At 39.6% G+C, this 13,015-nt stretch overlaps 2 protein-coding genes across 3 annotated transcripts; one reads left to right on the forward strand and one right to left on the reverse strand.

Annotated features, from left to right (window-relative positions):
• The first annotated feature begins 190 nt into the window (after window positions 1-190).
• Window positions 191-9,167, forward strand: LOC6561534 (NADPH--cytochrome P450 reductase). 2 transcript variants are annotated; one of them, XM_001988088.2, is made up of 6 exons: window positions 191-640; window positions 5,090-5,288; window positions 5,366-5,708; window positions 6,989-7,113; window positions 7,196-8,449; window positions 8,526-9,167. In XM_001988088.2, exons 2-6 carry the CDS (start codon window positions 5,104-5,106, stop codon window positions 8,668-8,670), a joined length of 2,052 nt encoding a protein of 683 aa, XP_001988124.1. In that variant the 5' UTR covers window positions 191-640; window positions 5,090-5,103; the 3' UTR covers window positions 8,671-9,167. The 2 variants fall into 2 exon arrangements, with proteins under 2 accessions (XP_001988124.1, XP_032591646.1); XM_032735755.1 differs by lacking the exons at window positions 191-640; window positions 5,090-5,288; window positions 5,366-5,708 and adding an exon at window positions 6,615-6,921.
• Window positions 9,168-9,604: 437 nt separating this feature from the next.
• On the reverse strand, window positions 9,605-12,366 carry LOC6562380. Its single transcript, XM_001988087.3, has 3 exons — window positions 11,952-12,366; window positions 11,721-11,889; window positions 9,605-10,471 (listed from the first exon to the last, which is right to left on the reverse strand). Exons 1-3 carry the CDS (start codon window positions 12,335-12,337, stop codon window positions 9,752-9,754), a joined length of 1,275 nt encoding a protein of 424 aa, XP_001988123.1. The 5' UTR covers window positions 12,338-12,366; the 3' UTR covers window positions 9,605-9,751.
• Between the last annotated feature and the right edge of the window lie 649 nt (window positions 12,367-13,015).

Here is a 13,015-nt window from a genome sequence, read left to right on the forward strand (position 1 = left end):
CTTTTAATTTCTATCAGTACTTCGTCAGTTTAATAATAATTATTATTAGTTTCTAATGGTCACTAATATTTTGTCCGCCCTCGAAACGATGATCTGCATACTATGCTTGCCTGGGTAGATTTCGTTAAGTTTACTCACTTGACGATAGACCGGCGATGAATAGCAGCAGCACCATTTGAGCAACAATAACAGTATCACTTTGTTAAAGCTGCTGATCGGACGTGAGTCTTTTTTCTTTTGCTGCTTTTAATTGGCATCGAAATAAGCACAAATTATTTATAAATTGACGTACGATATCAGTTTAGCTTTAACCAGACACGGACACGGGTCTGTTATTAAACGAGCAACAGCCGCACGCGCGTTACACTGTAATTAGCCAAGTACGCGTACTAACTCATAGAAAACAACACACACACTTATATATACATATACATATGTACATATGGATGTGTAGGTACGTTTTGTCGTTGTCGCTGTAGTTGTTGTTGCCTATGCAGGCGTTGTCGTGGCTTCCAATTTAACTAAATAAAACAAATTAAGCGCTCGCGAGACAAAGAGTGAGAGAGAACACCCGAAAAAAGGAGGGCAACATAAATCGTATAAGGCGCATGCACAAACGTGTCCAGATCCAATTAGCAGTGTAAGTTCTACGCATTTATACACATATATATATATATAGATATAGTTACATACACGAAAAAGTATCTTCAACCAATTGAGAATTTCGTTTGCCGCTTTTGATGGTCAAGGTTACACCGCCAAGATGAGATCAATACATACACACACACATACACACAGGCAGACAGTTCCACAAAAACCCCCGCATGTGTATCTATATACATTGTACATCTACACTGCCCTGTCTGCCTATGTGCGTGCGCACGAGACAGCAGATGTAATATTGATTACCTGTTGCTGGTTCGCTTTGAGTGTGACTGGGACTGAGACTGTTAATAAACAGGTTGCATGCTCATCCAATTTGAGGTTACATCTGACTGACCAGCAGCCCTGTCTTGTTTGCACTCTCGCTGATTCTCCTCTGCTCAATACATGTGTGTGTGTGGGTGTGTCTTCTTTATATATAAATATATATTTGTTGTGTGCCATACGCTCTCTGAGATAAAACATTCCTGGAATTTGCTCTTTGATTTAAATGCTGCAATCTGTTAGCTGTCAGCTGTCAGCTGTTTTCTGTTATTCTTTTTTGCGACTGGTTAATTCGTAATATACGCCAATGATTTTATTAATTGTTTATAATTACCACGTACTGATATTTTTATAGACATACACAAATGGGAACTATAAACTGTGTTGTTATTAAATGCCAAGACAGTAAAGCTTGTCTACAAAATTGTATTTTTACATTGTTGCAATTAACATTGTCCGACAAATGTTAATTTTTACTTTAACATTAAATGAACAGCAACAAGTCAAAAGTTAGACTCAAATTGACTTCAAAGCTCAGGGTGAATATGAAACTACATCCACAAAAATGAAATTTAAAGTTTCTTGACTTATCAAAAAGTTTTTTTTTTTTTGCATACATATTCATAGATGTGTGTGTTTAAAGCTTAAACTTTGCACGTTTCGTGCTGTTGACCAAATCAAACCAAACCGAAAATACAAAAGCAACTGCTAATTTGACTTTGAACCAAATAATAGCGAGTGTTGAATTTGTTTCTTGTTTCGGTTTTTAATTCGTTAAGTTGTTGTCTTTAACCTTGACCTCACCCCAACCCCCGCCCGTCCCCCTCTACCCACAATTAATCGTTTGCTGCCAAATACTTATGACTCCACTGCAGTAGCCGTGTGCTTAACCCCTCGCAGCACACAACACTTGAAACTGCCGCAACGTGGAGGCGAACAACAATTTCAACGTGCCAACGACTTTTCACACCGATAACAGAAAAAAATGCAAACACAAACACCACATAAAAAATGCTCATTCATGCTTACTATTTAGTTTAATGACTCGCACACACTTGCTCGTCACGTTCTCAATAACTAATCTCAGTCTGTGAAACATGGAGCAACCCTCTTTACCGGCTATGAAATTCGCCAACTCGGCGTTCGTTTGCAAAATTACGTTGTTAATACAAAACACGCACGTAATTATATTTAAGTACACATGGGTACATATTTAGATATATATATATATATATACTAATCAAGTGATTTTTTAGATAGGAACATTGAAAGGAACGACTTTAAATCTCAAACAAATTAGTTGTGGAATGATTGCCTGTCTTGTTTTATTTTTTTCATAAATAATAAAAACAAATCGAGCGCTTTTTTCATATTTTTTGCTCCGTTTTGGAGGCGGGAAATTTATTTTATTTTATATGAAGCTAATTTATATTCGACAAAAAGAGCAATATCAGCTAAGGCCTTCAGGTCATTGAAATGAGAAATTGATTTTTAAAAATACATTAATATAATATATTTGTTGAATGAGCTGCATGAATCATTTAACATATCCGCCGTGTCTGTTTTTTACCTGTTGCCTATTTGCAATCTTATCATTTGTGCTCTTGAATTTGCTGTGATTGTGCGTAATAAGAATATGTTGTTATGTTGTGCACTATATCTTTATAATGGTTGGATTATGGTCAGTCTGAGTACAAAAGTACATGTGTTAATTAAATATGCACAGAACTCACGTAGCCCACGGTAAGCCAAAGGAAATATACAAAACTATAAATAAGACTATGTAAACAGATGAATAAACTCTTAAAAATAATTATTTTGAGTTGTGAATAGAATATATTTAAAAGAAAAGGTTCTTTTGCATTACAATATGATGACTTAGTTGCGATCCAATTGAATTTCACATCTCCATTTACTACATATTATGACAGCAATTGTGAACCCGATGGCGTCACACATCACCAAAACATTGTAATTCTGACCTACAACAAACTATTGAACAGCAGCTTTTCCCCGGTTTGCTGTCTGTCTGCCACTTGTCATAGAAAGTCGATGCCGTTGAACGAAGTCGCATTATTTGTGGTGGCTACTCAACTGGTGGTTGACCATAGAGCAACCTTTCCTTGTGCTGCCAATTCGACGCTGCTCGAAGGCAGTCCCGCCTTTGATTTGCATACGCGTCGTCGATTGTCGTCGTCGCTAGCAAATGTTTAATATTTATTTTTTTGCCATTTGCTGACCAGCGCCGATCACAGCAACAAGAACTATACATTGCAAGAGCATTTTCTATGCACAAATACGAACGCACGTAGCCCGAAACCCATTAGACATTAAAAACCATGCCCACAATTCCAATTCAAGGTGCAACGTCAACGTATTTTTAATGATTGCCTGATTTTTTTTCTCTATATATTTGAAGCGAAGATCAACGGGGATCAGAAAGATAAATATTAACATCTAAATTTTGTAGTACTAATTAACAAAAAAAATATTTATATATTATAGCGCAAATTAATAAAATATATATATGAGCTAAATATTGTGGCGCAAGTTAACAATGACTCGGTTAAATTGGCACAAACAATTAATATAGATTTGAAAACCTTAAAAAAAACATTTCAAAACAATTTGCTTATCAGAGACAACAGAACACGTTTAAGAAAAAAAACGTATGTAAAATATTGTAAAGAAATTATATGAAATATCGCTACTTTTTTGCATGTCTCAATTTATTTTTACGATTCTTAAATATAATTTAAAGTCAAAAATAATATCTAAATATTATAAATATTAAAAACCAGATTTTATTTTATTTTTTTGATCCGATAAATTTTGACTGTCTGGCAGATAAATATTTCGTATTGAATCAAACCTGTTATTTATTTTGAATGCATTATATTTTTTGTTGATTATTTGTATACATTTTTAAAAATATTCTTATAATTAGATTCAATTAAAATGGGTTAAGGTCATTTGCAATGTATGTAATTTACGTACAAGAAAGTAAGTTAATAAATAATAGAACACTATTTCTAGCTTTCCATGAAATGCGATCAAGCAGGTCACGAACAGATTAAAGGTTAAATTTGTACTCACAATGATATGACGTAATAAACACGCTGCCATGTGAAAAGGGGAAACAACAGAAAACGTTGACAAAAATGAAATTCAGTGCGTCATTTTGAAATAGAACAAAATAGGTATTTCTCTTTATCATTGTGAGTACGCTCGTGCTCTTATCTGTGCAAATTTTTAGATGTTATATATTTATTGTTGCTGTGCAGTTGTTGGCGATTAATTTGACACTTAATCGTCGCTGTAGTTGATAAGCGCGATGCGGTTTGCCATAAAACTGTTGTGTCCAATGGGCTGTGCTGTTGGTTAACAGCGCGCTGTTACGGCGAGCAGACGAAGGTGAGCAGCAGCAGGCAGCAGTGAGTCAACCGTTAACTTGAATAGAAAACAAAAATAGCAAACAAAATAAAAACTATTATTAATTGCATCAAAAGATTAGGTGTGTTTTATAATAGACTGGCCAATAACAAACAAGTTGCAACATGCAATCCATAGGGTCAATGTCAATGTAGCCATTGTCTTGATAGACAGAGACTGACAGAGTGCAAAAGTGTGTATGAGAGACAGAGAGATTAGCGATCGTGTGGTACCGTTAGAGCAAGTGCGGAAGCGCGTTTGCCGTTAGGCGCCTGCGGTCGCATGCAAAATAGTCAGGCAGTCACCAGACTGTACTCGCATTCTACCCTGTACATTTCTACATGGGCTGAGCGGGTATGCCAATTTAAGGAGACTTTCACAACTTACAAGAGTTTATTATACTTTTGATCGGTACAAATACAAGAACCGGAGCCCACTATCGATAAATATCGATTACAAAAGTAAAGTTTACAGCACATAGAACGAGTTTAGGACTAGGTATCTTTTAGCCGACACAAATTGATTTTTTCTTATTTTTGTGTGTGGCATACGTGGAATAAATTAAGTGCGTGCTCAAAGTGCGATATGTAAATATTAAGAAGACAGGCCACCCTTGCTACCCCCTCGAGTAGCTTACCCCTATCCACCCCACCCCGTTGCTCGTGCAAAGTGTATGCAAAACTTTTGAAACTAACACGCAACTTTTTTTGGTTTTCTGTTCGCTTTGCAGTCAGACTTTAAAACATGGCCAGTGAGCAGACACCGATGGATGGAGCCGGAGCTGGAGCAGCTGCTGCTGTTGCTGGGGATGAACCGTTTTTGGGGCTGCTCGATGTGGCACTGCTGGCGGTGCTGATCGGTGGTGCTGCATTTTATTTCCTGCGCAGCCGCAAGAAGGAGGAGGAACCCGTTCGCAGCTATTCCATCCAGTGAGTCATCAAAACTATTTGCTGACTCTTGAATATTTAGTTATTAATAATTGATTTAATCTAATCGAATCGCTTAGGCCAACCACAGTGTGCACAACGACAGCGACGGATAATTCGTTCATCAAGAAACTGAAAACCTCCGGTCGTAGTCTGGTCGTCTTCTATGGCTCACAGACGGGCACCGCTGAGGAATTTGCTGGTCGATTGGCCAAGGATGGTATACGGTATCGGTTGAAGGGCATGGTTGCCGATCCCGAGGAATGCGATATGGAGGAACTGCTGCAGCTGAAGGATATCGAAAACTCATTGGCCGTCTTCTGCCTGGCCACCTACGGCGAGGGTGATCCCACCGACAATGCCATGGAGTTCTACGAATGGATCACCAGCGGTGATGTCGATCTAACAGGCCTCAATTATGCGGTAAGTGCACATACTCCTGATAACGCTTGTCTGCCGCTGTTTGTTGCTGTTTCAATCTAACTGCCACAGACCGATTACATGAATCGCATAGCCTTGCGAGTCTGACTCTTATCAATGCTGATAAGGGCACTTATCATTAAATAACACTCTACTCGTATTCCTACTGTGTGTTGAGTGTCTAATAACTTTTTTTTTGCAAAAGCAACAATCAGCAGAGATTTTCAAACTATTTAATATATGCGTGAAGTGCACAAGTGCTAGAAAAATAAATTAATATTGAGTAGCGGGAAATGAACACTGTTAAGCGTGACAAATCTCGGACAGTCAGTCAGTCAAGCTTGTAGGCCATCAATTATAGATTATTAGCGGAAATACATTCTTTTGTTGAAATTGAGATTAACCGAGATAGTTAGAGTGAGACTGAGGGGGAGATTGTTAGATTAAAAAGTAATGATTCGATATAATAAAAAAAAAAAATGAAACCTTGATCAATTATAAAATCTTGTTCATTGCACATTGCATTTTCATAATCTAGAGTGCAAAATAATTTTAGTAAAAAAAATTTAATATTTTCAGATTGCCATTAATAAGTTTATTATTACACAGCAAAAGTAACAAATTAGCTTATTTGGTGCAACATTTTTTGAAGCAGCAATGTAGCATAGCATATTGTTTAGTTGAAAAAAAGAAATTTACTTAATACAAAAACTGAATATTATTTTGGCTAATGCTAAACATACGCAGTATATTTTGTGACGTCACGCATGTTTAGTTAGTGTTAAGAATGCTCGTCTACCTCGCATTGCCATTCTGTTAAGTGCTTAACAGGTTCTGTCAACAGTTCTGTAGTTGGTCACACTGCTGCGTGACAGATGTTCTCACAACGTGCACACTTCGTTCGCACAACTGTTGCGCAATTTTGTTTGCAGCATGCATTCTGAAATATTGTAATCTTGTTGATTCGCATTTGATGAATGAAAAGATTTGCCATGTAAAACGTTTCCGATTGCGCTTGCTTTGCGACAAAATGTGCGCAGCAATGCTGAACACGCTCGTCAGTGCCACGAGCGCCAGTGTCGCATTTGGCCTTGGCACGCGCGGCTGCCTGTCAATGAGGCGCACTTTGATCTGGCTATTAAATAATTTATGTAATACACACAGCACGACAACAACAGCAACGACAACAACAGCATCAAGTGCCCATCAGCACGGGGTAATTGAGCATTGTGTGACTACCAATTGTTATAACACTTGCACTCCGTTGTTTGCAATACTTTCAGGTATTTGGTCTGGGCAACAAGACTTACGAGCACTACAACAAAGTTGCCATCTATGTGGACAAGCGATTGGAGGAGCTCGGCGCGAATCGCGTCTTCGAGCTGGGACTCGGCGATGATGATGCCAAGTGAGTAGTCGCCCATATTCTCAGCATTAATGGGATTTTGTTTTTTTTTACTAATGCTCTAAATTCTTCGCCATTTTTATAGCATTGAGGATGACTTTATCACGTGGAAGGATCGCTTCTGGCCCGCCGTCTGTGATCACTTTGGTATTGAGGGCAGCGGCGAGGAGGTGCTGATACGTCAGTATCGTTTGCTCGAACAGCCCGATGTGCAGCCGGATCGCATCTATACTGGCGAGATTGCTCGATTGCATTCCATGCAGAATCAGCGGCCGCCATTCGATGCCAAGAATCCATTCCTGGCCCCAATTCGTGTCAATCGTGAACTGCACAAGGGCGGCGGTCGCTCGTGCATGCACATCGAGCTGAATATTGATGGGTCGAAGATGCGCTATGATGCCGGTGATCATGTGGCCATGTATCCCATCAATGACAAGTCGCTGGTGGAGAAACTTGGCCAGTTGTGCAGTGCCGACTTGGATACAGTCTTCTCGCTGATCAACACCGATACGGACAGCAGTAAGAAGCATCCGTTCCCATGCCCCACCACTTATCGCACGGCGCTGACTCACTACTTGGAAATCACGGCCATTCCACGCACGCACATCCTCAAGGAGCTGGCCGAATACTGCACGGATGAGGCGGATAAGCAGCTGCTGCGCAGCATGGCTTCGCTGACGCCGGAGGGTAAGGAGAAGTATCAGAGCTGGATACAGGATGCGTGTCGCAATGTCGTCCACATACTGGAGGATATCAAGTCATGTAGGCCGCCATTGGATCATGTTTGCGAGCTGTTGCCTCGGCTGCAGCCGCGCTACTATTCGATATCGTCGTCGGCCAAGCTACATCCAACGGATGTGCATGTGACCGCTGTGCTTGTCGAGTACAAGACGCCCACGGGTCGTGTTAATAAGGGCGTGGCCACCACTTACCTGAAAAACAAACAGCCCACAAATGGGGGCGAGGAAGTCAAGGTGCCGGTCTTCATACGCAAATCACAATTCCGGCTACCCACAAAACCGGAGACGCCCATTATAATGGTGGGTCCGGGCACGGGTCTAGCACCGTTCCGTGGTTTCATCCAGGAGCGTCAGTATTTGCGCGACGAGGGCAAAACGGTGGGGGAGTCGGTGCTGTATTTTGGCTGCCGCAAGCGCAGCGAGGACTACATTTACGAGGCTGAGCTGGAGGAGTGGGCCAAGAAGGGCACACTCACGCTGAAGACGGCCTTCTCGCGCGACCAGGCCAAGAAGATCTACGTGCAGCATATGCTCGAGCAGGATGCAGATCTGATTTGGGATGTGATTGGCGAGAAGAAAGGACACTTTTACATTTGCGGGTGAGTTGGCGCAGTCCCTATCCTCTCCCATTCCCTTATATTATGCTCTATCTAATTCTATTTCCAATTCCTGCAGCGATGCCAAGAATATGGCTGTGGATGTGCGAAACATTCTGACCAAAATTCTGTCCACCAAGGGCAGCATGAGTGAGGCGGAAGCCGTGCAGTATCTGAAAAAGATGGAAGCCCAGAAGCGTTACTCGGCCGATGTCTGGAGCTAATCGCCGAGAGATTAGTTCTCTCTACTCCTCGTCTACCCCATTTTATATATCTCTGACTGAGTCAAAGTCGCGGAACAAAGCAATGAAAACAAATGGAAAAAGAAAGCAAAGAAAAAAAAAACTAGAAAGAAGCCACACATTTTTTACATAAGAAGTAAAGTCGATTTAATTAATTAAGCTATATAAATTAATTATATTAATCGGTTTGGGAACTCCAGCTGCGGTTCAACAAACAGCGTTTTAAGTAACGTTTATGCCTAATTTTTAGCGTTAAATTGATTGATTATATAAATATGATATGATGACTTTTAATTATGTTGCACTCAGTGAATTGGAGTGATTGATGTTAATTATTATTGAGAATGATTGTAATTATTGTAAGTAGCCCTATATATACGTATGCAATTAATTGAAATGTTCGCTGCTTTTCAATTTAACTTGTGTACTTTTCTTTGGTGATTTCATGAAAACAAATGAAGTAATTTGTGCAATTTTAATCAATACAAAATTGTATTTTGTTTCCAACCGTAAGCGAGAAATAAATGTTAAACAAATTTTTACAACAATTATTGCTGTAATGCATAATGCAAAGTTCTTAATTGGTTTACAGAACAAGCAGCATTTTATTTATTTTCTTTTGGTTCTTTAATTTGCTCGTTTATTGTATTTTTCAAGGTCTGGCAACGCAAAACGACAGGTAATTAAAAAAAAGAACTATATATACGGACATTACTACTTTTGGCACAGCTGTTGTTATTCAATCGAATAATTCTTTCGAATAATGAATTGAAATACTTCTGTCAAAATAATAATTAAATAAAATGTAAATTGTGTGATCAGCAGGCGAATTCGGCCAGAGAACTCTGGCAGCACTGGCAACCCGGTATGCAACGGTAAAACTGAGCAAAGAACAAAAATCTGTGAAAAATGCGTGTAATTGTTTTAAATCGTTTTTATTTATACAAACTGTGTTTTTATATCAACTAAATATATGTGCAATGTTTGTAAACTAAGCAAAAAAAAATTATAAAATAATAAAATCGTAACCTGGTGAGTGAGTTATTTATCATTATTATTAATATTATATATCAAAGACACCAGCGCGCTCGAAATGCGGCAGAGTAAAACGCAGAATTTCGCCCAAACGGTCAGAGTTGAACATTTGTTCGGCCTTCTGCTTGGCAAAATTTTCATCGCTTAAGTTCTCCAGATTGTTGTCGCTGGTCTGTGCCTTGTCCTGGCTAACGATGGGCAGAATGCCATAGCTGGCAAAGAAACCGAACGCTTCCCGGCGATGCACCTCGGCCAGCAGTTGCTCGTAGCTGGGCACCGGCACGCCCATATCCAAACGGCGAAGCGTTGCGGTCATGCGATTGTGATAACATCTTAGCAGTTGCGGCCGCTTATGCTTGAGCACATCCAATTCGAGGCTGGTGTAGAAAAAATAATTTAAATCCAATCCGGGACTGCCCCAAACGCTCATCTGATAGTCAATGAAGATCGCATTCTGCACTTGTTTCTTGCCGTCATATTTGAAGAGTATGTTGTTGACCCACATATCACCATGATTAAGCACTCTAATTTCCTTGTCCATTACAGCCTGGGAGCGTACCAAATGTTCGCGCTGCTGCACCAAATATTTTTCAATCTTTTCCGCAATGCGCTCGTAGCCCGGCCACCTGCTGACCAACTTATGCAGCTGTTGTCCATGGCCGGCGAAGAAGCGCATCAGCATCCTGTCCTCTTGCAAACATTTTGGTGATAACATGCCATCGCCATAGGCTTCCATGATTTTGGGATCCTATAGATAATCAATAGACAAAGCTTTAACTATTGTTACAAATGTGGAATAACATTTTCCTATTTATCTGACTTTACTTCCATTTACGAATTTTTTAAAACATCCAACTTAAGCATTGGTGACAACAACTTGATTGAATCCTGTAAGACTTTTTCGAAAGATAAGTTTTTGGGAAAAGGTGCAAATATAGATTTTTCCTCAACATATTTTTCTACACTTTGCGACTGCCTTTTATACTTTGATAGCGAAGATGTTAATAGTATATTGGGATTGGGCAATGTCCGTCATGCTGTCTGTATGAACGCAACTTTCGAGATAGTATAAAACAGTATAAAACTTCGAAGAAACGATGCGAGCTTATATCTATCGCAAATTGAAAGGCAAACTTGGACAGTATTTCTTGGCTACACCCTGCCACCTTCCTTGCTACCCATTATAAGCTTTTATTATGGTATGGTCTCAAAGTCCCGATCGACTACAACGTTCTCTCTTGTTACTTTTATTACTCTTACATACACTTACTCTTTTATTGCGTTTGCACCTTCGTTACACGTTTTACCTTTCAAATAAGCTTTATGGCATTGTAAATTAGTTACTTTCCGATTGATTAAATGTATGACATAATAGGTATATTGACTCGGATTTTAATGCTCATCAAGTTCAATATAATAATACTCACTAATTTGTATACCCTTTTAGGGGGAACTATAATTTGTCGTAAAGTTTGTAACGCATAGAAAGAGACGCCTCAGGTACCACAAAGTAAATATGTTCTTGACAAGCCTTACTATCCGAGTTGAAAAGCCATATCTGTCGTTCCTTCTGCCCGTCTAGTCATTTGTCCGACCAAGTCGAAAGATTTGATCTTGTATGAAATCATTTTTTTAACAAGATACACAGGTATCTACATTTTAAACCCACATTTGGCCATAAAAGTATTATCATCGGACTAAAATCGATTGAAGAATGAGTCAGTATATAAGTTGTTGCATCGAAGTATCAAATACACAAATGTCGGACATTCGCAGTTAGCCATGAACAAGGTGTAATTATAAATGAATGTTTACAAAAAAAAAAAACCAAAATTAATATCTTGACGGCGGGGCTAAACAAGTTTTGTGGGGTTTTACAACTGTAAATAAATCACAATAATTTATCTTACTCCGTCCTCTATCTTGTTGACTTTATTTTGAATGTAGAAAGAATATTTTTCATTCGGCCTTCAGTCTATGCGCATTGTGTGACTTACCAGAATTGCCAGCACCATGGAAGAAGCGTGAAACTCGGCCAGCCGTTCCAAAACCAAACGACAATGCTCCTCATCCAGACCCGCTTCGCGTGAGCCCATCACATAGCCCAGCTGGCCCAGATCCTCGAAGGCGAGCGCGTTCTCCGGCAGCCTTATGCACTGATATAGTCTGAAAATTGATATTTTTAAATGTCATCCATTTTATGCTTTGACATAATTATTTGCTCTCACTTTGGCCCAAAGCGTACTTTGCATTGCATGAGGAGTTCGAGGCGTGGCAGCACCTCAAAGTATGTGCACTTCTCTTTCAGATACACCTGCAAATCCTCTATAAACTCCACATTATCAATGCGCGGTATGCTCTTGACAATTAACGCCAACTGTTGCTCCTTTTGTGGACTTTCATCATCCTGTCGCTTATAATTTATGCGCACACGATAGATTTTGCTGCAATAGTTGTCGCCGTTGCAGCTGCCTATGCCACAGTGAATGCCCACAATTTGAGCGCGGCTCGTGCGCAACGCCGTCTCCAGCGCCTCCTCGAAGAAGGGCACATCCAAATGTTTGGGAGGCGGCGAGTCCTCCATCAGCTGCTGATCGTATTCAATGCTGCACATGCTGCTGCGATCGAATATGCGAATACATTGAGCAGTTTTGTCGTCGCAGCTCGTATTTTATATGAGGTACTCAGCGCAGGCATTGTCTTTTGCGTTGTCATCGAGCTTAATTTATATAATAAATTCAAACAGTTATAGGTGTATGTGTATGTTTATAATTTCACTTAAAACGCGATAACAGCGAGTAGCTGACTAAGTTTACAAAGCTTGCTTACAGACTGACACGGAATTCTCTAAACCAGTTTGCTTGTTTGGCCGAGTTTGCCTTTGTAGCATCTCTCCCGTCGACTGGTTTGCCTGACAGACTGTCGGACGGTAGGAAATTGCCGTAACAAGGCCATCGATCCGATTGTGCCTACCTTGATTATTATTGCGCCTGCCTATCAATGCCATTGCAATTCTTATCGTACAGCTGATGGGAGATAAGCTAATGCCAAACACGTAGAACCGAGTCTATCATTTAGACTCGAGTCACTGTAAAGCATCTCTCTCTCTTTTTTTGTTTTTGTGAAGTTTATTTTTATTTTCGACAGCCTAATGATAATTGTGCTAAAGCTAATCTCAACATATAATTTTTTCCATATTTGATATATCTTATTATTTGCATATTGCGTTTGTCGTAATCACGCAACTTTATTTTTGTAATCATTTTTAAGTATATATTTAAGTAGCCCAACT

Source organism: Drosophila grimshawi, unplaced genomic scaffold (assembly GCF_018153295.1).
Source record: "Drosophila grimshawi isolate 15287-2541.00 unplaced genomic scaffold, ASM1815329v1 contig_1377, whole genome shotgun sequence".
In the NCBI taxonomy this organism is placed as follows: Eukaryota; Metazoa; Arthropoda; class Insecta; order Diptera; family Drosophilidae; genus Drosophila; species Drosophila grimshawi.

What these genes read in the sequence shown, in the direction of transcription:
- LOC6561534 (XM_001988088.2), top strand. Translation starts at nt 5,104, where the DNA reads ATGGCCAGTGAGCAGACACCGATGGATGGAGCCGGAGCTGGAGCAGCT. An exon ending in GTTCGCAGCTATTCCATCCA is followed by an intron (nt 5,289 to 5,365) that starts GTGAGTCATCAA and finishes CGAATCGCTTAG; the next exon opens with GCCAACCACAGTGTGCACAA. An exon ending in TAACAGGCCTCAATTATGCG is followed by an intron (nt 5,709 to 6,988) that starts GTAAGTGCACAT and finishes CAATACTTTCAG; the next exon opens with GTATTTGGTCTGGGCAACAA.
- LOC6562380 (XM_001988087.3), bottom strand. Translation starts at nt 12,337, where the DNA reads ATGTGCAGCATTGAATACGATCAGCAGCTGATGGAGGACTCGCCGCCT. An exon ending in AAAGTACGCTTTGGGCCAAA is followed by an intron (nt 11,890 to 11,951) that starts GTGAGAGCAAAT and finishes ATCAATTTTCAG; the next exon opens with ACTATATCAGTGCATAAGGC. An exon ending in CCATGGTGCTGGCAATTCTG is followed by an intron (nt 10,472 to 11,720) that starts GTAAGTCACACA and finishes GATTATCTATAG; the next exon opens with GATCCCAAAATCATGGAAGC.